The 25801-nt window shown below is 37.3% G+C and overlaps 2 protein-coding genes across 2 annotated transcripts in view; one reads left to right on the plus strand and one right to left on the minus strand.

Annotated features, from left to right (window-relative positions):
- ANO3 (anoctamin 3) overlaps positions 1 to 25801 on the plus strand; it is a 376853-nt gene that overhangs the window by 270410 nt on the left and 80642 nt on the right. The window contains exons 13-14 of the mRNA XM_006883709.1: positions 5242 to 5338; positions 10749 to 10809. Of these exons, the coding sequence (XP_006883771.1) occupies positions 5242 to 5338; positions 10749 to 10809 (158 nt within the window). The remainder of the gene's footprint in view (positions 1 to 5241; positions 5339 to 10748; positions 10810 to 25801) is intronic.
- MUC15 (mucin 15, cell surface associated) lies at positions 12594 to 17709 on the minus strand. The gene is made up of 3 exons (XM_006883770.1): positions 17007 to 17709; positions 13441 to 13590; positions 12594 to 12754 (listed from the first exon to the last, which is right to left on the minus strand). The coding sequence occupies exons 1-3, from the start codon at positions 17707 to 17709 to the stop codon at positions 12594 to 12596; spliced, it is 1014 nt and encodes a 337-aa protein (XP_006883832.1).

The following is a 25801-nucleotide window of genomic DNA, read 5'->3' on the forward strand; positions in this document are numbered from 1 at the left end:
TGGTTAGGGAGAGGAAATGGGGCTTATTTTGTATTTATGGTGATACTCTTCTGTTAATCTCTCTTGCTTGAGTTGGAAAGTTGTAAAAACTGCGCATATGCATTATCTGATTATGTTTTTAAAAGTTGTGATGTATGTCACATTTGTCCATTGCTCTGTAGCTTAATGTCAGAAGATATAACAATCAAGTTTTACGTTACCGTTTGCACACATGGTCAGCCAGAAGAACAAACAAACATATCCGCCTTGGTAGAAGTGAAGCCAGGTCCTCTTTTAGAGGCAAGGATGAAGTTCATTACCCTCACACATGTTACCAGGAGGGACAAATCCTTGGGAAAAAGATGTTATGCTGAGAAAAGTAGAGGGTCGGTGAAAGAGAGGATGACCCTCAAAGAAGTGAATTGACGCAGTGACTGTAATAGTGAGCCTGACATGGCAAAGAGGGTGAGGATGGCACAGGCTAGGGCAGAGTTCAGATCTGTTGTAGCTATGAGATATAGTCAGCTCATGATGCCACTTAAAAACAACAGCAACGACTATTATGTTAATGATCTGACAGTATGTGTAATGGTCTGTAATGGAATAGACAAACTTGGTCAAATCTGTGTCTGAGATATATCATTAGAATTTGAAGAATAGGTGGATCTGTGTGGCCTACTTTCGAGGCCTTGGAATTCTAACCCAGGACAAAAGGAAGAAATCTTGTCATATGGTCAATAAACACCATATAATAAGTCCAAATTCCCACTTCCAAATCAATGGGTCTATCCCTCCTACCATTATCATACACATTATCATACATTTGTGATAATTATTATTTCTTCAGACCAGTCATTCATATGTCCATTTAGGTGGTTGTGTTGTGTGCCATTGAATGAGAATCGACCCATAGCTAACCTTTCAATATGTTTTCAGAGATAGTACGTCACACAGGAAGAGATTGCCCATCCTTCTGCAGAGCAGATGGTCGATTTGAACCACATAACTTTGAAACTGTGGTACAGTTTACCACTAGACCACCAGCACTAAATATAAAAAAGAAAACTCAAACTCTACTCTTCTACTCTGGAATTGGTTCAAACTACCAGAGACACTCAGCCTTTTTTGTTAGCAGAGTAACTCTCAACCAAATCATCATACCTCTCTTAGGAAAGGGTAAAAATAAAATTCAATGCCATCAAATCACAACTGACTCATAGCTGACCCTTCTTCATTGGTTCTGCGAGGTTGTAAATTGCATGAGGAAAGATTATCTACCTTTTTTCTGAGGAATCACTGGTAAATTCAAACTGTCAGAAAAGGCACAGGCTCTGGGTTGGTGCCAATCTCTAGGGACTATGCCACCAAGCACAGCCACAATTTTCATGGAGGTTTAAATTGTCAGTTTATGCATAAGGCATGAAGAAACACTCAAAATGAGCACTCTTGTGCCCTCTAGTGGTTAAATTGAAGAAACTTACTGTTGATATTAAGGTTTCTATTTTATATTTTCAAAAATCATTTCGTGAATGTTTCCTTGGGGGCAAGGATGATGAAACTCAGTCTCACCAATTCCCCCAACGAGGTGTGTTGACACAGTGACTGTAACAAAGGGCTCTAATGTGGCTGAGACGATAAAAATGGTACAGGATAGGGCAGAGTTCATTTCTAATATTCCTGGGGTCTTTATGAAGCGGATTCCAGGTGACAGTACCAAACAGCAACAACTTACTAAATATCCAGAGAGCTCTGACAGTTAATTCTCTGGAGTTTTTCACGACTACCACAAAGATCATACCTTTCCGGAGGTTCAAATCCACTGGCAAGTCCAAAAGAGAAGGACGGGCAGTCTCCTCCCATGCAATTTACCATCTCAAAAACCAGCTGCAGTGTCGCCTGTAAGTTGACTCCACTTCAACGACAGTGAGAATGTTATATAGTCAATTAAACATTGACTAACTTTACAGAAAATGGGTTTAAAGGACTCTGGCAGGAAATGCAGCACCCAGTCTGATGGCTATAATTCTAGATAAATTGCTTTTCTAAATCCAGGTTTTAGTTTGACCAAACCAACTTTAATAACTTTTTTTAGTATAAGATTTCAATATAGAAAAAATTATTTTATTCATGAAATAATGAATTGTGGTAGTACTCTGGTTTAAATTAAAAAAAAAAAAAACTTTCTTCAAGAATTAAATTAGTTTGTTCTTATTCCTTCAGATGAATAGCATTACAAAAATAGTCACACACTACCAGTTCTCTCTTGGGCTACTAAAATGTATGTTTTGATTTTCCCTGCTTCAAATAGAAATCCTGATTACCAGCAAAATGATATGTGTCAAAGTGAGAGAAGGAAAAATTATTACTGTTACTGTTATTTTTAAAACAATGTTCTCTTTAACTATAGAATAAGTCTAGCTGCCTTTTAGATTTAGTGGAGTTGACAAATAATTATACCTAGAATCAGAAAAATATGTGTCTCTCTGAAGGACCTCTTGCTAATTCTGTGGCCTTGGAGAAGTTAATTAAATTCATTATTGTTTTTCTTCTAAATCATTAGAGATGGTTACAGTGAAGACAAAACTTAATGAACACAGACACACCGGTCTTAGGTATCTAATGACGCAACAGATACACTTCAAGTGGATGGTGTTAATAACGAAAATTTAATCCCTTAAATTTGACTAAAAAACCTTCACACTCATTGTCATAGAGTCGGAACAACTCTTATATGATCCTCCAGTGGGTTTTCAGAGACTATAAATCACAACCGGAGGATTGCCCACCTCTCTCTCAGGGATGCTGGTGGATATGAACCACCACGGGGTCACCATCTTTGGGTTACGAGGGCAACTCTCTAAGGAATAAGCCACCTGAGCTCTATAATCAGGTCTCATTTTATTTGTGACTTATGCTCATACCTGTGGATGTAGGTGCCTCCAGACTTGACGAGGGTAAGGAGAATGCAGTCAGGCAAGGAGGAACATGCCTTGTTTGGGAGAGTACTGCATTGTTCCACAGTCCCTGTGTTCCCTGGGAAGCCAACTTTTCACCTGACTGAAAGCAGACCTAGAGGCGTGTTTGCCTTTAGCATTTGGTGAAGCATCCTGATAACTGGAATCTCTGGGCCTGTATTCTGGACACTTGTGATGCCTTGAGGCATGGCGTGTGAGGGAACTGTTGGTATAGTCCTGCTTGGCCTACCACTAAAGATGTGTCACCGGGGGCAGCTGTGTAAGGGTGAGAACCCTTCAGAGGGGGTAGTCCAGGCATGGACATTGGGCCTAACTGGACTATCACTGTGCCTGTGTGAAACTTTCATGTCATTTCTGTCTTTCAGAGACTTTTTGGAATGACTCTTAACAGTTTGCCACACTCATTCACTGAGGTTGAAGCTGCACCTCCTTGTAGCTGACCCTCCAGTAGCTTTTTGGAGGATGTAAATGGCACCAGAGGAGAGTGCCCATCGTTTTCTTATGAAGCTGGTGGTGGATTTGAACCCGTGACAAGGAGTCACTTTTGAGTTAGCAGCTTACCTTCCTGAGGCCTGCACCAACAGAGCTAGCACAGGATGCTAACTTTAAGGGAAAGCCCTCTCTTTTGGTTGGGGAAGAAAATCCTTGTTTGCTTAAACACCTGTATGCATCTTAGGGCACTCTCAAAGTGTATGTGGTCCACAGAGAGCTGACTTACTAACCCAAAGGTTAACCTTCTCTCTCCCTCAGTTGGAATCTGTCACACCAGAGCACATTGCTGAAGTCACTGTGTCAATTCATCTCCTTGGGGGCTCCAGGGAATACAGGGCCTATAAGCAAAACCAAAACTCAAATTCACTGCCTTGCAGATAAGCAGTCTCCTCCATTTTTCTTTACAGCCTCCAAAAGCCGATGAATGGTTCCAACAAGTCAGAACAGACTGCAGGGCAGTGGATTTGAGTTTTGGTTTTGCTTATAGGCCCTGTATTCCCTGGAGACCCCAAGGAGATGAATTGACACAGTGACTTCAGCAATGTGCTCTGGTGTGTCAGAGATGATGAGGATGGCACAGGATAGGGCAGGGGTCAGGTTGGCTGTTCATATGAGTGGTACTCAACCCGGTGGCATCTAAAAACAGTGGCTGTCTATACTATAAAACAAAAACATCTTCAAAACTTCTGTGACCACTGTTGACCTGAAAGAGGCCACAGCAGAGGGTCCAAGACAAAGTGGGAGCAAACTGGGGTGGGGCTGGGGTGAACTAAGGGCGTTACTTCACTCCACGTTATCATTCAACCATACAGGGTAAAAAACAAGTTGTATTTGTCCTGGGACAAAGCTCAGAAGGCAGGAAAGAATAGGACAAAAGGATAAATGAAAATTAGAATAGTAGGGAAGGTAAGAGAAGACTGATGTTACAATATGCAAAACTGCAACTAATAGAAAGCAAAATGTGCATTGCTGGGGGAATGGAAAATCAACTTCCTCTGGAAACTTTTATGCAAGCTATAATAAAAAGTTAAAAAATGCGAATTTCTCTGAACTCTCAGGCACTGAGGCTTTTGAGAAATTGACATAGATGCCATTCTCCTGTCACAAAGTCATTCTTAATTTATGATGAAAATTTAAAGATCGTGAGCAAGAGCTGTAGAACTGTGTGTCATATAGCTACGTTCTAATAGAGAATATAGCACCGTTAATTACAAACTTTGTCATAATAACAGGGTCACGAACTTCAAAACCCATCACATCTGGTCACAACCTTAAATGACCATTATGTTGACTATAGTGTGGCTTATGACGTTGTGCAAAGTATGAGAGTTACTCATTTTTGTGACAAAAGCAGCTATATTGGTGAAGGAGTGGGAGGTGAGCCTAGTGACACTAGACTTAAGCCTCAGAATAGTTGGGTTTGATTCCAGCTCACTCACTTCCCTGCCTGTGAGCTTGGTAAAAGCTCTATCGGTCCTACCTAACAACAGCTATCCTGAGGACCATGAAATCCCGTGTCCATGTCTTCATTTAAAAAAAAATAAAATCCTCTGGGATGCTGAAACTTCCCCATTATCATTACAAAATCTTGCCAGAGTGACTTTAAAGTCATAGCAACAATCAAAAACCTTTGTATCAAAAAATAGCCTAACATATTTTTAGTTACATTATCATGTTCTGCGTCACCTGCCTGCCACCCCTACTATTTTCTTTGCTTCCTTTTCTCTGTCATTATAGAAGCTAAGTGCTTCTCTGGACCCTGAGGTTCATGCTTGCTTTTTCTTAATTTTTCAAGCCAAGAAATTTGTGCGGCCACTGAAGTCTTGATGTGCCCTCTCTGTGACAAGAACTGTTCCTTGCATAGACTCAATGACAGCTGTGTCTATGCCAAGGTAAGTGTGGGCCCTCCTCTTCTCCGTGTCTGGGAGCTGTCCTTCTTCTAGAATGTCCTTCTTCACCCAAATTAAGGGCCTTCGGTGAAGAGCTTCTTGCCAAAATCACATGCCTCCTGGAGTTTCAGCATAGTTCATACCATCAAAAAGTGAATAGAAGTCAGTTCAAACTATGAAGATTTGGTTTTTTCTTTAATTTAGTATTATTTGCACACATGTTAAAAAGCATCAAGACAATACTATCCTTATCTTGTTAAAAAGTCTCATTAAACTGAACTGACTGAATAAAAAAGTTGCAAATTTTTCCTTGGGAAGCTCTGGTGGCCTAGTCGTAAGAAATTGTGCTATAACCCTGAAGGTACACAGTTCAAATCCATCAGCTGCCCTGTGAGAGAAAAGTGGACAACCTTGCCCCTGTATGATTAACTGTGTTTGAAAACCCCCTGGAGGGTCAGCTATGGGTTGGTTCTGACTTGATGGTACACAACAACAAGTTTTTGTTTCTTGTATATCACTCTAATGTGGACCCTAAAAATGACTCTGGTGGCTTAGTGGTAAGGAATTGTGCTGCCAACTCAAAGGCATGCAGTTCAAATCCATCAGCTGCTCCAAAGGAGAAAGAGGGGCTAGTCTCTTCCCACGTACTTTACCAGCTCTGAAAACATACTGGATGGTCAGTTATGGGATGGTTTTGACTCCATGAAAACAACAAAAGTCGACCCAATTTCTAAATAGTGGTTAGTGTTATATCCTGAACAGTTATTAATTTTGGTTTGTTTTCTTGTGGTGCCCCCTGATGGCCTAGTCCATGGGGACTTGAACAGCTAACCCAAAGGCCAAGCCTCTGTGGTGGTTCAATCCACCAGTCACTTTGCAAGAGGAAGACTCTTTGGCGATGAATACGAAGAGGTTGTTCAGCAAAGTAGTATCCAAAGCCTAGGATAAGTCTCAGACTATAGACTGCTTTAGAGATTGCAAGAACATTTGAGTGGTATTTCTTTATTGAAAACCATTATGGAAACGTCCATATAAGACTGTGCCTAGGAATCACCAAAGCATTTAACAAGGAGAATCCTGTGTTCCGCAACCGGAAAGTCTAACTCTGCAGGATAAGGACCAGGTCTAGTCGTCTGCACTTTGATAAGCTTCTTCCTGATCCTGATACAGAGTTCCTAGGATATTTTCATAAGACAGGGTCCTGAACAAATGATGACTGGGGTGGGGGAGGAGCTGGGTGGTGTAGCTGGAGAGTTGGAACCTGTTCATAGCTGACCCTCCAGTGAGTTTTCAGAAGCTGTAAATCACACAGGAGGTGGTTGCCCGTCTTTCTTCTGTGGAGCAGCTGGTTAATTCAAACCACCTGCCTTTCAGCAGGGAGCACTCAGCCACCAGAGCGATTCCAGGTCTAGGACCTATGTTTAAAGCAGCTTGTACTCAAAGCTCCACAGTGAAGAGTTTTTGCTCTGCCCAAGTGTTCGGAGAGGGCTGAAATAGATACAACTTACCACTCCCCATCTACCTGAGGTAATTAATAGATATAGCATACCACTTCCCATCTACTTGAGGTAATAGACTAGTCTGTAAGGTTGAGTCATCTTGAAGTCCCTTGTCCTCTGGATCCCACCGATCTAATAGGAAATAAAACCAGCAGTTTCCAGATTCGTATTTATCTGAACCAACCAACCAATTTTAGAGAAAGATCCAGAGGCTACAGTGGAGGAAACACAGGATTGAAAACTTCCAGTCTCAATGGAAAGTATTTATTTCTTTTTATAGTATAATCTCATTTTAGGAGCTCTGGTGGCCTAGTGGCAAGAAGCTGTGCTGCAATCCTGAAAGCACACGGTTCAAGGCCACCATCTGCTTTGCAGAAGAAAGAAGGACAATCTCCTCTTGTGTGATTAACTTCTGAAAACCCACCTATGGGATTTTCAGCTATGGGATTATTCCAACTCGACATTACACAACAACAACAATTCTCTTCTAGTTATACTTAGGGCATGTTACTAGAAGGGTTCAGTCCTTGGAAAAAAGATATAATGATGGGAAAGGTGGAGGATTGAAAATGAAAGACTTTAAACAAGATGGATTGCCACAGTGACTGTAACCATCACTTCAGGGGTGTGAGGACAGGTCAGGGTTCAGATCTGTTGTTCACAGAGTTGCTACTCAGCATCTTTAAACTTGGTAGCATAAAACAACAATTCTAGAGTTTAAAAAAAAAGACATCACAGAAAGAGGAGAAGCTGTGCTTAAACATAGCTTTATTTAAAATCCAATTTACATTCATCTTCCTAAGTATTCTAATTCACATTGTGGTGGGGGTGGTGTGTGCTGTTGAGTCAGAACCAATGCAAAGCTGACCCTCCAGCAGGTTTACAGAGGCAATAAATCACCTGGGAGGAGATTGCCCATCCTTCTCCTTCAGAGCAGCTGATAGATTTTATCTGCATGTTTGGGGATTGCGATCAGCTTCTTCCCATTGTTGTGAGCTACACAGTCAAACTGAGTCATAGCTGACCCTCCTGCGGGTTTTCAAAGGCAGTTAAGCACATAGGAGGGGATTGCCCATCCTCCTGTGGAGCAGCTGGTGGATTCATAACACCATATAAACCATTTTCTGTATGTTCCCCTATTCGCAAAGGCAAGCTGTTTGTCTCAGGGTTTTTAAGCACTAATTTCTTGGAACCAGATCACTGGCCCTTTCCCAAGATACCCTTAGATGGTCTTGAATGTTCGTTCCCCTTCTCTGTTATATAAAAAAAAGCATATTAACAGTTTGCACCACTTAAGAACCCCAGAAGTACAAACTACTCATTATCCCCATGAACACTGTTTTTATGATACTTTCCCACAGAATGTCTAGTAAATAGAAAACAATGTTTTTATATTGCTACATTGCCTGTTAGGAAACCTTTTAAACTATTTCATTCCTATTGTGGCTTAGTCTACCATTTTATGCATGTCTTTCTGTGAAATGAATGTTGTTGTTATATGTTATCAAGTTGCCTGCTACTCATAGCAACTCTATGTACAAGAACTCTGAAGTCTGCCCTGTCCTGAGCCATTCTCAACTGACTTCCACATACCTACCCTCATTACCTCAGTTACTGTATCAATCCAACTCATCCAGGGTCTTCCTCTGCTGTGCTGTCCCTCCACCCTCCAAAGTATGTTATCCTTCTCCACAGACTAGTCGCTTCTGGCCATCTGCCCAAAATATGTGAGATGGAAATGCAAAATCTTAGCCTCCAAGGAGAAACTTGGTTTCAATCTCTCCAATACAGACGTATTTGTTTTCTTGGCAGTCCATGGTGTATGTTCAAGATTCTTCTCCAGCACCACTACTCAAAGGCATCAATTCTTCTTCTGTCATCCTTAATCACTGTCTAGCTCTCTGGTGTATAGAAAGTAATGGTGAAGACCATGGCCTGGATCAGGCACACCTTAGTCTCTAGACCGACATCATTGCTTCTCAGTACTCTGGAGATATCCCTGACAGCAGATTTTCCCAGTGCAATTCCTCTTTTGGTTTTCTGACTGCTGGTGCCAAGAGTGTTGAACATCCCTATATATTATATATCTATTTATAAATATATCTAAATAAAAAAAGTTGGTGTTTAAGTTTTACTGAACAGAGCACAATCGCTACATATTTGGTGAGCGCTGAAAGGGGAAGAGGAGCAGATTTTCAGGAAAGATAATTACAAATTATAGCTATAGTCACAATTGTTGTTAAGTATGGCTCTTTTATTTGCTCCTTCTCAATATCACAGCTGTTTCTGGAGAGAGAGCGCCATTATGTCTTTGTGAACTTTTCAGTCCTCGTGTGTAACGTCTGTATTCTAACACAGTGTGAGGCTCTTTCTTGCAGCCGATCTGTTTATAGAGGAAGCAGACAGCTGTTCAATTGCTTGGCAGCCTCAGGTGTCTCTGTGGGATGCCTTTGGGAACATAAAAAAGTCTGATTCCTGCTTGGTGTAAATTTATGATCTCTGTAGAAGAATTTATTTATGATACCTTTCCTCCTGTGCATAATACATACTGAGTATTGTTCTAAAAACCAATTCTGAAGGCATTTTTAGAAACCACAGTCCTTAAGGTGGTTGAATTTCAGAGCCCTATTGAATATTTTGCATCCATCTACAAGCTTTTAAAATCAGAATGTCTTTTTATATTGATACATTTAATAAGGTTATTTTACAGAAAAATAAATCCCATAGTTATCTGTTTTACACGTTGTTTTTGCAGGATGGCTCAGATTTTACAACCAAAATACAGAAATGAATTTTTCACCATCAAGTTCAGCAACCTCTGGTCTTTAGACTGAGCAAAGAAGATATTGCTAGATTCCAGCTTTCCTCATGATGTTCTCACCCAATATTTTGTCTCTATCTCCTATTAAACAGAAGCCTTAGAATAGTTTCTGTGGTGTTTATAGGACTTTTAGACATCTACTTCCTGGGCTCTGTTAGTTTATTCTTCGTCACTAATTTATAATTATACTGAGATAATTATGAACAAAAACAAGGAGTAATGAATTGCACTGACACTTTATTAATCTTTGCAACCGTGAACATTTTATTAACATTGTTCTTTATAAAATTCCAGGTGATATCTAAGCAAAACACAGGCGGACCACATCTCAAATGTTCAATGGCTTATGAAACAAATAACCACTTAAACAGTGCTGGTGCAGTGATTAGAGCACTTGATGAACCAGAAGGTTGCTGGTTGGAACCCACCAGTCACTTTACAAAGGAAGGATGAGGCAGTCAGCTTCCTTTTGAAGCAGTCTACTTTCTTAAGGATTTACCTTCTTGGACATCTTTTGCGGCACTTTTCAATCCTGTATGGTTATTTTGAATCAGAAGTTACTTGAAGGAAATGAATTTTAAAAACAACACAAGATGTGATCCATTATCTTTGTAGCCTCCATTAGACCCATGCACATTCTGAAAGAGGTGCAAGAGTAGGGATATGTTTTTCAACTACGTGGTGGCTGGCTGCGAAGTTCTTGAAATGTTTCCTTTCTTGGAAACTTGCATATAGATAATCCAAGTCTGAATGGCTCTCCTCTCCTACAAATCTGTCTTCATACAGTATCATATTCTAGTGACCATGTGTAGCCCAGTAATATTTTCAAAAGGTTCTTCAGCTATTTCTAAGCAGGATTAGAAGTCAAGTACAAAGAAGTCCAGAAAGAAAGAAGAATAAAAGAAGAAAATGCTGGTCCCTCAATTCCCTCCATGAAAAACACAATGGTTACAGAACTCATAAAAAGATTTTATACTTACAATGTATTAAATAATATATTTACATTGGGGGGAAAAATCAAAGTACCCAAATACAGTAGTAACCACTGAGTTATTTTAATACAGCTGAGACTAACATTTTCCCTTTCCTTAAGGTGACATACCTGTTTGATAACGGAGGGACAGTCTTCTTTGCAATTTTTATGGCAATATGGGGTAAGTATATGCTGTCATTATGAACTTAAAGCGATGTTCTCATTCTCTAAAACTACTGAGCTTCATTCTTTTTATTTATCACACTTGTACATACACCTAGGCAGCAGTTTTACACTAAAGTGTCCTTTACACATATTGTCTCTGTGCAATTTTATCTCTTGATAAAACTTGCTAATGCTTGAAGCCTCAACTTTTCTCTGTACTAAAGCATTGGGTTTGTGTGGATTTGGGGTTTTTTGTGGTTTTTATCGTTGTTGATTTTTTGTTTGTTTGGTTTTCATTTGTTCATTTGCTTCTTGCCAGAAGCAAGTAGTAATTACAAACAAAGGATAACACTCCAATCAAGATCAGCCTTCCCATATTGCTGGAGTGAGTTCTAGTGGGGAAGTAGTTGTGTTGCTCACCCAAAGGCACATGCTTTGAATTCTCCATCTGCTCCTTTGGAGAAAGACAGTCTATTTCCATGTGATTTACTGTCTCTAAAAACCCACTGGAGGGTCAGCTGGGAGTTGTTTTCAAATCAAGCTGATGCTGAGGAAATTTGGTCTCTGTTTGTTTCCTTTTTTTCCCCTCCAGATGTCATACCTTAAACATGCACAATCTATTCTATATATGACTGAACAACAATAATTTCTGACAAATATGAAATCTTATAGTACAATCTAACATCTTAAAAGTGTATTAAGTTACGTGCAGGTATATGCTTTGTCTGGCTTTTTACGATGGTTTTCTTTGATTCTTTAAGGCTTTAGCTGAATATATATATATGAATTCCAAATTCATTGACATATTTAGACAGTCTGCTACTTCATTGGTTGTGTTGCCAACTGCAAGGTTCACAGTTCAGATTTGCCAGCTGCTCCTGGGTGAAGAATAAGCCGTCTCCTCTCTCCTAATTCACTGTCGCTGGAAGCCTGCTGGAGGGTCAGCTATGAGTTGATGCCAACTCAACAGTAGATCACAACAACGACTACTTTCCCAGTTAGTAGTCTTTTTACCATGGCTCAGTTGAACGCAGAGTCACTGTCAATCTGGCAATTCCAAGGGAATGGCTGTTATGTGCTGATGTAGAAACCTTCAATATCCTGGAATATAGGTATCTCCATTGCAGTTAACTAATTTACTGGTAACATGAGAGCTGTTCCATATTGTCTATGGCATTTTGAGCCACAAATAAAAGCGACATCCTTCCAATTTCCTATGAAAAGAATGCCAGCCTTGAAGTATGGTAGTAGTCCTTTAGAGGAAGTGGTAAGGACTCAATCTTTAGTTTCTGAGTTTTTGGGTTTGGGGGCTTTTTAATCCCTAGTATCATTGAAGGATACTGGTGGCCTAGTGGCTAATGATTTACACTTAAAATCCAAAGGCAGGTGGTTCAAATACACAAGTTGTTCCTTGGGAGAAAGATGGGCAGTCTCCTCCTATGTGCTTTACAGCTTCTGAAAACCTGCTAGAAGTTTTAAAAACGGTGAGTTTGTTGTGACTCTGTGACACATAACAATAATAGCAACATCATGATAAGTATCTAGTTTAACTTGATTTCATAAATCTCTTCTCTTGAGAAAATAGAAAGCCAAATTAAGGTTTTTTAAATGAATATTTTAACATAGTCAATTATTGCAAGAAAAGATTCACTCTGTAAGCTTTAGCAGCTAGCCTCCTGATCTGATTGGTACCACAGGTGTGATCCACAAGGCAATAATCCTGCGTCATCTTTGGAAAGATGGCTCTGTGAGGCCAGGGTGTAGGTGAACACCTTTTACCTAAAGCCTTTCTTCTTGGTTTTATACTGGGGTACGAAGTGGAGGTATGTCATCCATAGGAATGCCATCACGTGCATGCTCCCGGCCTTCAGGCGGAGCTGAACCAATCACAGTAGCGTTGTAGTAACTAGAATTCCCAAAACTCACATCATAAGGTTCCGGTGCATTGTCTAGTCGAAGAACTAAGAAAGTGACAAAACAGAATTATTTCACAGTGGCAGTCTGAAAGGCCATTTACTAAATCTAGTAGTTGGGCTAGATGATTACGTTGATATGCCTTTTGTTAAGGGTTTACTGATATTAATTTTAACATTTTGAATACCTACACGTTTTATGCCACATTTCTTCCTGAGACTATGGTAGTAGTTTTATTTAAATAAATGAATAAAAGGCATGCAGCAGACTAAATGGGAAGCTCTGGTGGCTTAGTCCACAGAGAGCTGCACTTCACGTCTCTACAGTGGAATCCAGCCACAGTCCCCTGCTTAAGATAAATGGTAGCTGTTGTTTTGTATAAACTTTAGAAGAACATCAAAGGAGAATAAACTTTACGCAAAATATTGCTATTAAAAGATCCAACAAAAGCAAGGAATAACTGTTTAAGTTACTTATTAGCAAACCTGATGATTTTTCGGTCTTAATATCATATCATTATCTTTTAATTTTATAGCCATGTTTTAGATTCCAGGATTACTATTTAAAACAAAACTGGATTCATTGAACAATAGATTCAAGTGGTTTTCTCATTTCTCGCAAGTTTATCATTATCTTGTTTTCATTCTTTTGGGAATCAGAGAGTGGATCAAGATACATTTTTAGTGTGTTTTATTAATACTGAATCCTTCTAAGCCGTGACGATGCTCCTTACCTGGTTCATTTCTGTCATCATAAAGTCTTCGATGGGAAAATGAATCTGTTTTCCTTCTCCCACATAATAAGTAGCCAACAAAACTAAGTAATGAAGCACCAAGAATAGCCCCTAAAATGGCCCCAAATACTACTCCTGTATTTCTGTTCTCTAGGAAACAAACAAACAAAGGTAAAAGGTAATTTGCATGTAAAGCTAGAAAATTATTAGTCAAATAACAGGTATTACATATTGCTTTCCATATACCAACAAAAGTATAGAAATGTTTTAAAAATGAGACATAGTTATTGTGTGTCTCTTTTTTATACATACTTATAATTTAGGATATGTGGACAAATTGTATTTCTTAATAAAACCATATTTAATCATTTTGGTTTTTGAAATACTCAGAAATCTTTGCTTTCTATACTGGACTTCTTACTTAACATCATTACGACTGCAGTTCCGCGTATATACTCCATTAAGAGTTCATGCTAGAAGTTGCATTAATTAAAACTTTTTCAAGCCTGAAACTGTGATGAACCTTAAGAATGAAATAAACCTTGAATTTGTGCCTATTTTTTTTAAAAAAGCTAAGAGGCATAAGTGAGAATTAGAAAATGGAATATCCAAAACTTCAAGTGACAGGCGCTTTATTGAAGAAAGCAATGTATCCTAATTTTGGATAACTTGATACAGGATATTTCTAGTACAACAAAAGGACTTAAGCAAGACATTTTCCCCACTTTGCACATCTTAAACAGATACATAGGTTTAAGTTTAAGGGGATCCAAATTTTTTCTCTATCATTTCCTTTATTTGCTCTATTATTTAAAGGTTAAGTTATCAATACATTATAGTTTTGAGATCACTGTCATGCTTATGCACTGAGTTCACGAAAGATGCAAATCCATTCGTTTTATACTGTTTTGTTTTCCATGATGTGACAGTATAATTTCTATATCACCATTTCTTTATTTTAAAAATATGATACTATTTTAACTTTTGAGGAATAGTAAAAAATCTTATTACCTCTTAGAGTATAAAATCATGTCTCTGTTCAACTCTCTGTGACCCTAATATTCCCTTAAGTTGTATATTTTTATATATACTTTTACATTTTTGTTAACTTGTAAAGAAATTTATTATTTATATATATGTATTGTGTGTATCTATCTCTATCTCTATCTCTATCCCTATCTCTATCCCTATCCCTATCCCTATCCCTATCCCTATCCCTATCCCTATCTCTTTCTCTATCTCTAATCTCTAATCTCTTTCTCATCTAATCTATATCTAATCTATACCTATCTATATCTTGTATTTAAAAGTCAGTTGTGTCCAAGGGTCTAGCATTATTTTATTTTAGAGGAACATTCTTCTATGTTGTACAGCACTCCTCTGTCAATTTGCTGCACTGAAGTAATCTGGGTTTGCTGGGATTTTTAACTTTGTGCCATTGGGGGATCAAATGCCATAATGGCTGCTCATAGTGGACAGTATTTAGTGGAGCTTCCAGTTTAAGACAGGTTTGGAAGCAGAAGTGGCATCCACTTCTTAAGTCACATGCCTCTGAAAACTCTATGAACTTGGATAAACAATGATAATTATAGGAAGGTTTCATTCAAGCCTTTTGCTCATAGGGTTGCTATGAGTCATGCTTTACTCAATGGCAATAAACAGCAACAACCCAGCAGAGCTTTAGGTTCTCTGATTCTACTTGATTCCATGTAGATTCCATAAGGATTGTAAGATTCTGTCAGATTAAACTTCACATTGTAGCATAGTAAAATTATTATTAAAATAAAAATACTATTTACTCTAGTTTTTGTTGTTGTTGTTGTTGTTGTTGTTATGTGCCGTCGAGTCATTTGCGACTCATAGTGACCCTATATGAGCCTCTATTTTTTAGATAAGTGAATAATGATAGAAATATACACTCAGTATTCATCATGCATATACAAATGTACCCAGTTTACTAGCATCCTTAATAAAGGCAACTCAGACTAGTCCTTTAATTTATGTAAATATCCGCGTATTTTTTTATTACAGAATTATCTCCTACTTACAAATTCAGCTTAAATGGGCAATGAGAAACTAATCTATTTCATTGGCCTGAAGACTAATGAATGGGATGAAGAGAGACAAATGAAGGAGTATTTGCAAAATTTAAGAATATGCATGAATTAAAGAATGTGTTTAAAGTAGTACTAAAAATATTACATAGAAAAGAAATTGATAGGGACCCTAATGAAGATAAAATTTAATCATTTGAAATGTTTCCTATTCATTGACAACAACTTTCAAACAAGAATTTGTAGATATAATTTAGCTTTCTATATTGTTAATAAAATCTATAAGTAAGTTGTGCTGTGTTTATTATAACTTGTCAACAGGAGAGAGATTAATTTTTCTAAAATTCAGGAAAAGATAGGGAGTTCTGGTGGCCAAGTGGCCGAAAGCTGCACTGCAATCCCAGAGGCACATGGTTCAAATCCACCAGATGCTCTCTACTGGAGAAGGAAGGACAATCTCCTGTAACAGATCCAATTTGACAGTACACACACACACAATTAAAAAAAGAATTCAGGAGGAGAAAATATTATTCCATCTCAAAAAATAATTAAATGTAAATGAAACATTAAGTCTTAAAGCTATTTTTCATTTACCATTTAAATATTAGTATAATCCCTAAAATTTACTCAAACACATTGCTCTCAGATTGCAACCAACTCCTACCCTCCAGCAGATAGTGCTGTGATTTACAGCCTCTCTTGTCATTTGCCTCTCTTTCTCCCATGAAGCAACTGGATTTGAACCATCTTTCTTTGCACTTGTAGTGTAACTTTCCTACCCATTACACCACCAATGTTCCTTAAAGGAAAAGAACAAGCAAACAAATAAATTAGTTAATTATTATTTTATTGGGACACTTGAAACTAAATTTCATTCTTAATAGTGTCCTTTAGCTCCTGTGCTAAAAATTAAGAAATGTTTCCTGTCATGAAATTTATTTTTAAAAGAATATATATATATATATATATATGAAAAAAGATATCAGAGTCCAGTTCTCTTGTAATGAGTGTCAGATAATGTATAAAATTAATATTTTTCTTCTTTAAAAACTGGGCATGCAGAATTTGCTTTCATAATCCTCAAATGAATGTTCAGTGATAATTTTTACCCACAAACTATGACCCTGCCTCAGTTTCCATATCTCTTCAGTCTGTTCATTTTCAAGTTGATTCGAGTTCCTGCTGACATTTCATCAGGTTTCCAAGGCTGTAAAACGCCTTATGGGAGGATACAGAGGATCTTTCTCTCACTGAGCCAGTGGTGAAGTTAAACTACTTTAAACATTAGCAAAACAACTCAAGAGCAAACACTAACTCGTTGCTATAGAGTGGGGATGACTTAAAACTATCCTGTATGGCTCCCTTGTATATGCTAATTTAATCTCAAAACTATTTTTATTTTTCTAGTTCTATCATATTTCCCCCCAATATGTTGCATTTCTTAAATTTAATCTATATGATTTTTTAGAGATAGGTTTGCACAAAAGGAAAATGGAATCTGCTTATATTTACCTTCTTCTTGGGGGTCAGCAGTATTTTGAAATATTTTTGAACTATTGGTAAATTTGAGAGTGGGCTGTGGAGTTGTGGTTTCCTGGTAGGGGGTGAACTCAGCCAGACTGTTATTGGTTGTGGTAAGCCAGGGAGTGGGCTCTGTAATCAAGGTAGTCACGGATGTGGTGGTTGGTGCCGGAGGCAGGATGCTAACTGTCATGGAACTGTGGTCCAGAGGATTCATGGCATCATTAGTCAGAGTAGTCAAAGATGAAGTGAAATTTTCGGAAGGCACATCCGGTTGTGTAGCGTTAGGAGGTACTGATACTGGTAAAATATGTTCATGTAGAACAGACGAGTTCAAAGGCAATTTAGAAACAATACTATGGATCACAGAAGGGGTTGTTAAAGATGTGGTTGTTGGTGATATACTCCCAGAAGGGTTATCTGTTGACCAATCCCTGGGTAAAGTTGTCTTTGTGTGGACTTTGTTTAATGAATCAAAAATAGGAATATGAGTTGTATAGGGGTTAGAGGTTTCACTATTTGTTTTGTCTAATTCTTCTTCATTTTCCAAGGAAACTGATCCTCTTCTCATTGTTTGTAAAACTTCAGTCTTGGTTTCGGTTGTGCTTATTTCTGAATTTTCTTTTCCAAAGCTTCCCAATAGTAGTGAACAAAAAAACATTGAGAGCAACAGAATTTTGCCTAAGATCAACATTGTAGCCTTCGTTGGTGGTGCTATAAATGGAATCTGAAAGAAAATAGTAGTTTTTATTATTAAATAAAGTATTTTAATACTTTAAAGTGGATAGAGTGATAAAAATGGAATAACTGATAAAATGCTAAAAACATAATGTTCAGATAATTCCAAATATTTTCTTTAAAAATATGAGTTTTCAAAAATTATTTATTGAACCTAGAGTTACTGAATTGTATTTTTTTGCACAAAAATTTATTTTTCCCTCCTTCTAGGAAAATACCATAAAACTGTATAAGAACTTTGTCAAATCAAATTCCAATATTTCAACAGTCTTTAGCTTTGGGAAAGTTTCAAGTTTTTATGTACCTCTGGCAGATTTCACTGATATATTTAAGGAAACAAAATCTTTAGTGTAATTTGGAATCTTCATTATGAAAATTAAATTACTACTTATAACCTAATTGTATCAGTTCTTAAAAGCCAGTGATCCAGAAACTTCACTTGATAACATTTTTAAAAGTGTCTGTTTGAATTTATTTATTTTAATTTAAAATTATCATTCTTTTTTTTTCTTTGTTATGGTACTATTTACCTCATCATGCCCTTTTAAAAATATCAAATGAAGGAGAATAATAGAAATATTTCAATATAACTTCCTTAATTTATAAATGAGAAAGATGATTTGTGGGAAGAGAATATTGAACAAAATTAACCCAAACAAATATTGGCAGAAGTGGGATTTAAAGCCATAGCAAATTAAGTGTACCATTCTGTCTTTTAAGCACAAAAGTGATACAAGTTATAAAAATTAAGATGGGGTGAGAAAATATTTGGGAATTGGATTTATATAAAAATATAGACTATCATAATTAATCTCTGAGAAATAATCACAGTAAGCATAGTGACTTTATATTGTTCCTTTGAAGACTAAATGAGAAGTTGTAGGTAGAAGCATCCTAAACAGTGCCTGCCCCAAAGAAAGCACTTCATGGTTTTCATAAAAATAACTTCTGTGTAATTGACTATATACCACAGACTGCCAAAGGAACACATATGTCTGTCTCAGAAGAAGTAAAGCTAGAGTAGCCTTTATAGGTGAGGGTGTTAAAACTTTGATATATTTGGGGGATATTATCAGGAGCAGCCAATCCCTGGAAAGGACCTCATACTGGGGGAAAAATAGTGTTAATGAAGAAGGGAAAGATGCTCAAGCTGGACTGAAATAGAGACTGCACTAACAGGCTTTTATGCACAGCAAAGCCTGGAAAGACTGTGCTCTGTCAAACAGGTTTTGATCTGTTAAACATAAACTTGCTCTGAGTGGAAGCTGCTTTGTGGCATCTAAAAAGAACAATTTCCAACAGTTTCTAAAATTCACAACTATGCCCTTTAATCTTCACAAAAGATCCCTTAAAATAAAACTATAGTCTGGACTACTTTCATTTTCAGAAAAACTGAGGCTAGAGTGGCCATGTGACTTACTTAAGGTCACACAGCCTGTAAGTGGAGGAGGTAACACTCAAGGCTATCTACTATGAAAAGTTATTCTTTAGATGCAAAGCCCTCCAGAGTGAGTTTTGAGGATTGCCCTTTAGTTCCTTGAGCTGGATTTTTACTTTCCTCTATAATCCTCCAGGCTGATGAGATACAATTAGTATTATTTAGGTCCTGTCTGACCTGACATGTTCTGCTGAACTCTCCCTGAGAATATCAGGAATATTTTCAGCCTCCTTCATGTTAATTTCTATTCAATTCAGAAAAGCTTTTAAACACTCTCCCTGTTTAGCAGTGGATTTTAAGTGTTCCTCTTCTAATGCTCAATTATGTCTAACAGTGGAGCCACTTGAACTCTAACCATAATCCATCCTCATACGCTATCATTCAAAGCTTCTTAAAGAAATCCATACCTAAGGATTCCTAATGTTTTTTGTGATCCATAAAAGCTTCTACTTCTCACTTAAGAAAATTCTACTTAAGCTAGAAAGGCAAATGGATATACAAGAACTTTCATAGCCTTATGAATATTCAACCTCAAGAATATTCACCCTAGATATCCAGCAGTAACATAATATATTGCAGAATATTTATACATGGTAAATAAGCAAATAAGAATTTAAGCAACAACATGGAATATCACAAACATAGTGTAGAGCTTAAAAAGGTACTCATCTTTTGGTAATTTCATAAACATGTCAAAAAAGACAAATAATAATGATGATTTTATTTGTTTATATAATATTTTAATGATATTAACAATTTACTCCTCTATTAGACAAGAATTGAATGATGCTCATTACTACCACTACTGAATATTTTACAAAGATTTTTATCATGATTTCTGTTATTTGAAAATTTGCAAAGCATATTGGTTTTATATTCAATCATCCATATTTTGTTTTAGAAAATTAATCACAATACCCACAATGTAATAGAACTTTTACAAATACAGCCTGGTAATTCTGATTTCCATTAATCCTTATAGCCTACTCTTTCTTCTTACTTTAAGGGCTTAATTCTTGTCATTCCTTGTTCATTTGATCTTATCATTACTGAATGTCTTAATCAAAGATTATATAGAAGAATCCTGATCAAAAGGGAGACAATGCAGAACATAATTTCAAATTCTCCAGACTCCAATGCTTTCTGAAAGCTGGATGAATCTTTAGTACTATTACTGTGAGACAAAACAGTAAACCAACACCAAATATTAAATGAAAAATATCCCCATAAATATTCTTTAAACCATAAATTAAATTCACTTATGCAGTAAAAAATTTCTGCATTGAGCATCAGGCTTTTTATCAACTATCTCTACGAAATCACATTGACAACAGTGACTGAAAACTTGCAGAAACTTAGGGAGCAGTAAAGAAGGGTGGTGATGGTAATAGGATTTGAAAAATATTTTCAACATACTAGATTGCACAAATAGAAATAAAATAGTTGAATGGTATATGGTTTCTATATATTCTCAATGACTAAAATTATTAAAATAGTAATAATCAAAATCAAGAAAGTACTTCCTATAGGAAGGAAGGAAGAAGAATGTACTAATTGGGAGGAGAGTAAAAAAGATATTTCTGAAATAATAATGATCTTTTTCTTAACCTGTTAGTGACCATGTTTGCATGTTTATTTTAGTGATAATTCTGTTTGTTAATGTATCATACACTTTCCTGTGATAGTCAATAAAGTTGAGTTTGCTGTTATAGTTAACTACTCCTCATGGCAACCTTATGGACAACAGAGCAGAAACAATTCCTATACAACACCGTCCTCATGATCTTGGGTCTGCTTGAGCCTATAGTTATAGTCACTATGTCAGTCATCGTATTGAGCCTCATCCTCTTCTTGGCTGACCATCTACCTTTACCAACATGATGTTTTTGTTTTTCCCCAAACTAGCCCCTCCTGACAACATTTCCAAAGTATATAGGAAGCATCATGATAGGAATGTTGCCAATTAATGTTGCCAATAATCTCATTTGACTTGAATCTACAGTCATCACTCATGACAGCAGCAGTGAAGTTTGGTTTATGCCATAAAAAGCTTTAAGATGATTGGAAAGGACATAATTCTTCTGTATTTATCATATCAAATTCTTTACACACTTCCTCATTTGACAAAACCAAGCAAACATAACCAACAATGAGGAAGAGATTATTAACTCCAGTTTTTAGATGATTTAGTGATGGAAAAATCGTATTAAAACTTTGCCAAAGTTGACAAAGCTAGTAACTGAGAGATAGGGTTAGAATTCAATCTTCGATGTTTGTAATTAAGGCTTATGCATTCATCTATGTAACAGAAGTTACAAAGAAAAGTACACTGGTATGCTGCTGCTTTATAACTTTTTTAAGGACATTTCCAAATTTTATGGCTTTAATATTTATAATACCATTTTTGAAACATTGGAAAAATAAGGCTTTCCAACTTACCTCTCAAAAAACACTGTTTCAACAACTCTCTCATGTGATTTCCAAACAGAAACTTACTACATAATTTACAGATTACAAGAATATGAGTGATTGTCCCTAGGACCTATTTAATTTATCACCACTACTTTAAACTTATGCCTCAATGAGTGCATTTAAAATCCAATTCAGTCTGATTAAAATTATTTATATGCCATTTCCCAGGAACCTCTGTCTCTAGTAAACGAGCAAACACTATACCCTTCGATTGTCTACTGACAATAATCCAATTAACTCATAAATTGTCCTCATTTACCTTCAATATGACTATGATAATTAAATTACTGTTCCTAAAACTAGTCATTCTGGTTTATATTCATAATTAAGTGATCACTACAGATGATAAAAAGTCCATCGTTATTCTAGTTTTCTCATACTTCTAAGTAAGGAATTTGCATTGAGCTTTTTCTCCTTCTCCATAAGAAAAAGATAAATACCTTAAATTTTAAATTTAAAAAAAAATTCATTTTGTTGCCTCTTATTTTCCTGCTACCCCTCACCTCAGCTTTAATAGTAACTTGAAAACACTCCAAGCGAGTCAAGCATTCTGTTATGATTTGTAAGTTATCTGCTAGGAAAAGGAGAAAAAGGAAGAGGAAGAGACGAAGGTATGTTGTAAATTCTATTCAGAGTCTGTTCAGAAATCAGTATTGCTGTGCCTAAGGCTTTTGTGAATATTGATTTATTCTCCTTGTTCGTACACTGCAGTATTATGAGAATTTTGAGAAGTATGAAAGTTTAAAAAAACTAGAGCCACTATTTTAAAGTCTTTACAAAAATATAGATTCATGAGGGATTTTTGAAATATACTTTTCCAAATGGAAGTCCCATTAACCTTAATATTGTCGTGGACAATACACCTCATGGATAATAGGTAACCTTCTCATATGTAGCTGCTGTTGGATATCTGCTTTTCCCAAAAGATCTTGGGGTACAGCATTATCTATGTCTTTATAATGGACCTCCAAAACAGACATGACTGAAAAAGTAAATTTACTAATCAGTTACCAGAAAATATCTTATTAATAAGTTACCATTTATTCCCATTTTAAAAAATGTGATCCTACAGAATGTGGAAATTATCAAACAGTATCACATACAAACAAAATCTTAATGAAGAGTGTAACAAATTACTAGAACAGTAGTACATTGACAGAGAACTTCCAGAAATACAAACTGGATTTAGAGGAGGCCACAGCACTAGGGCTATCATTACTGATGTTAGATGGTTCTTGTTTGAAAGTAGAGAGTAGGAAGTTTACTTGTGTTTTATTGAATATACAAAGATGCTTGACTGTGTGGGTCACAACAAAATGTGGCTAACAAAGAGAAGAGTGGGAATCCCAGAACACCTGATCGTACTCGTGTGCAATCTGGTTGTAGACAAGGAAGCTGTTGTCCAGAGCAAGGGAACCCGGCATGTTTCAAAATCAAGAGAGGAGTGCTAGGGATGTAGCCTTTCTCCATACCTTTTCAATCTATATTCAGAACAGGTCATTTAGAAGGCTGAACTTGATGAAGAAGAATGTGGCATTAAGACTGGAGGAAGACTGAACAGCCTGTGTGAATGGAGTTAACACAATCTTGCTCACTGAAACTGAGGAGGACTTGAGTCATTTGCAACAGAAGGTTAAAGACTGCAGCCTTCTGTATGGATTGCATCTCAACAATAAAAAAACAGCTCCTCACCACTGGGCCAATAATCAGTATCATAATAGACAGAGAAAAGATTGAGATTGCTCATGATTTCATCTTGCTCGGAGCCACAATCAACATTCTTAGCACCAGCAAGTCAGGGAATAAAATGATCTGAATTGGAAAAATCTGTTGTCAAAGATCTCTCCAGAAAGTTTGGAGACTGAGATTTTCTTTATCCAGGACATGGCCTTGTCAATTGCTTGCTATGCTGGACGGTAAATAAGGATGGTAGAAGAAGAAGCAGCAATGCCTTTGAGTTGTTGCGCTAGAGAAGAGTATTGAACATGAATTACCAAGAGCACAAGTAGGTCTGTCCTAGAGAGGGTGAAACCAGTTTGCTCATTGGAGGCAAAAATTTGGAGCTCCATCTCACATACTTAGGGCAAGTTTCCAGGAGGGACTAGTCCTTGAAAAAGGACATCATACTGGGAATGGTAGTCGGTCAGTGCAAAAGAGGAAGACGCTGGATGATATGGACTGACTAGTTACTGTGGCAATGGGGTCAGATGTGTCTAAGAAGGGAAGATTAGCTCAAGATAGGGCACGATTCATAACCATTATTTATGCAGTTGCTAGGAGTTGAAGTTGACTTAATGGCACATAACAACAACATCCACTAGATCTACTCTGTAACTAACTAAATAACTAAAAGCATGTGGTTTCGACCAATCATATAATCCTACTTTTTTGTTGTGAACACTATCAAATTCACACTTCTACATGTTCTGCCTTTTACCTCCCCTGATGGCCTTTCAGGCAGTTATGATTTTTTTTTAGCCTATAGTTCCTCATCTGAAAATGAATACATCCCTCTTTTGGTCTGGCAAAGCAACCTGGTTTTTTTTTTTTATTAGTATTAATTTTAATGAAAGTTTACAGAGACTTAGGGTTTCTAGTCATTCATTGTTGTACTTTTCTCCCTGCCTACCCCTCCCACCAATTTGCTCTTCTCTTTGAAAAGTAAAAGAAAAATTCCTTCCTTGTTATACCCCCAAGTCCACTCCACTATGCAGCCTTCGTTCTGGACTCCTGTCATGACAATAATACCTAATTATATATTCCTTGTAAAACAGTTCTATTAGAGCAACCATTTTTATTTTGTGACTGGATATTTCTCTGGTCTGTACTTAGTAAACTTTATTTCCTTTTACTTAAGCAGACTCCATGATTGCCGTAAGACAAAAGTACAATTCCTGTTTCCTGACTTCAAAGAAAAGATCGAACTTCTTACTAGTATTTCTCTCCTTTGAAAAGGGTAGAAATAGCCAGATATTGAAACCATTGACTACTATGAACCCCATCCCTGGAATTTTGCTGAAGCAGGGACCAGGTGGATTTTCGTTGATTTTTTACCCTTATCCTGCACTGAGCAAATCACATTTTAAAGTAGGAAAGAATAATGGAGTTCAGATCCATACCCCAGAGAACAAGATATGAAATATGTATTCTTTCTGAGTAGTGCACTACTCAGGCACTCTCTAGCTATAGTTTTAAATCTTTAAATGGCTTACTTCCTAATAAATTTATGTTGCATTGTGGTTGGTTTGCTTGTGTATGTTCAAGATCATCTGCTACACAAGGATAGTGCCAGATGGCCAGGCAGAGGTATGATAAAAAGACGAACTTCTTGAGACAGAAGAATCTAGAATCATGAAACATTAACATTTTTCTAAGAGTTCCTAACAAGACTTATTTTTTAAATTTTATTTTATTATTTTTTTGTATCCTGGAAAGAGTTAAACCGGGTGGCTCCTTGGAGGTAAGGATTCTGAGGCTCATTCTAACATACTTTGGACATGTTGTGAGGAGAGTCCGGTCCTTGGAGAGGGACGTCATGTATGGGAGGGTGGAGGGACAACGCAGGAGGGGAAGGCCCTCTAGGAGGTGGATTGATTCAGTGACTGGGGCAATTGGAATGGGAGTGTCAGAGACAGTGCAATTGGCACAGGACAGAGCAGAGTTTAGGGATTCTGTACATAGGGTCGCTATGAGTCGCAAGCGACTCGATGGAACATAACAACAACAACAACAACAACCGTCAAATAGGATCTAACTGGTACAGGAGGAGATTGCCCCTCCTTCCCCAGCAAAAACATCTGGTGGTTTAAGATGACTTTTTAAAAATAAGTTGTATCTATTTTCAATTGATTAATGTTGTTGTTGTTGTTGTTGTTGTTATGTGCCGTCGAGTCGTTTCCGACTCATAGCGACCCTATGCACAACAGCCCTAAGCCCTGCTCTAACCTGTGCCAACCGCACCACCTCTGACACACCCATCCCGCTTACCCCAGTCACCGAATCAATCCATCTCATAGAGGGTCTTCCCCTCCTGTGTTGTCCCTGAACCCTCCCAAGCATGATGTCCCTCTCCAAGGACCCATCCCTCCTGGCAACATGTCCAAAGTATGTCAGACGAAGCCCCAGAATCCTTGCCTCC

Source organism: Elephantulus edwardii, unplaced genomic scaffold (genome assembly GCF_000299155.1).
Source record: "Elephantulus edwardii isolate Elephantulus edwardi_28Jun2011 unplaced genomic scaffold, EleEdw1.0 scaffold00029, whole genome shotgun sequence".
NCBI lineage: Eukaryota > Metazoa > Chordata > Mammalia > Macroscelidea > Macroscelididae > Elephantulus > Elephantulus edwardii.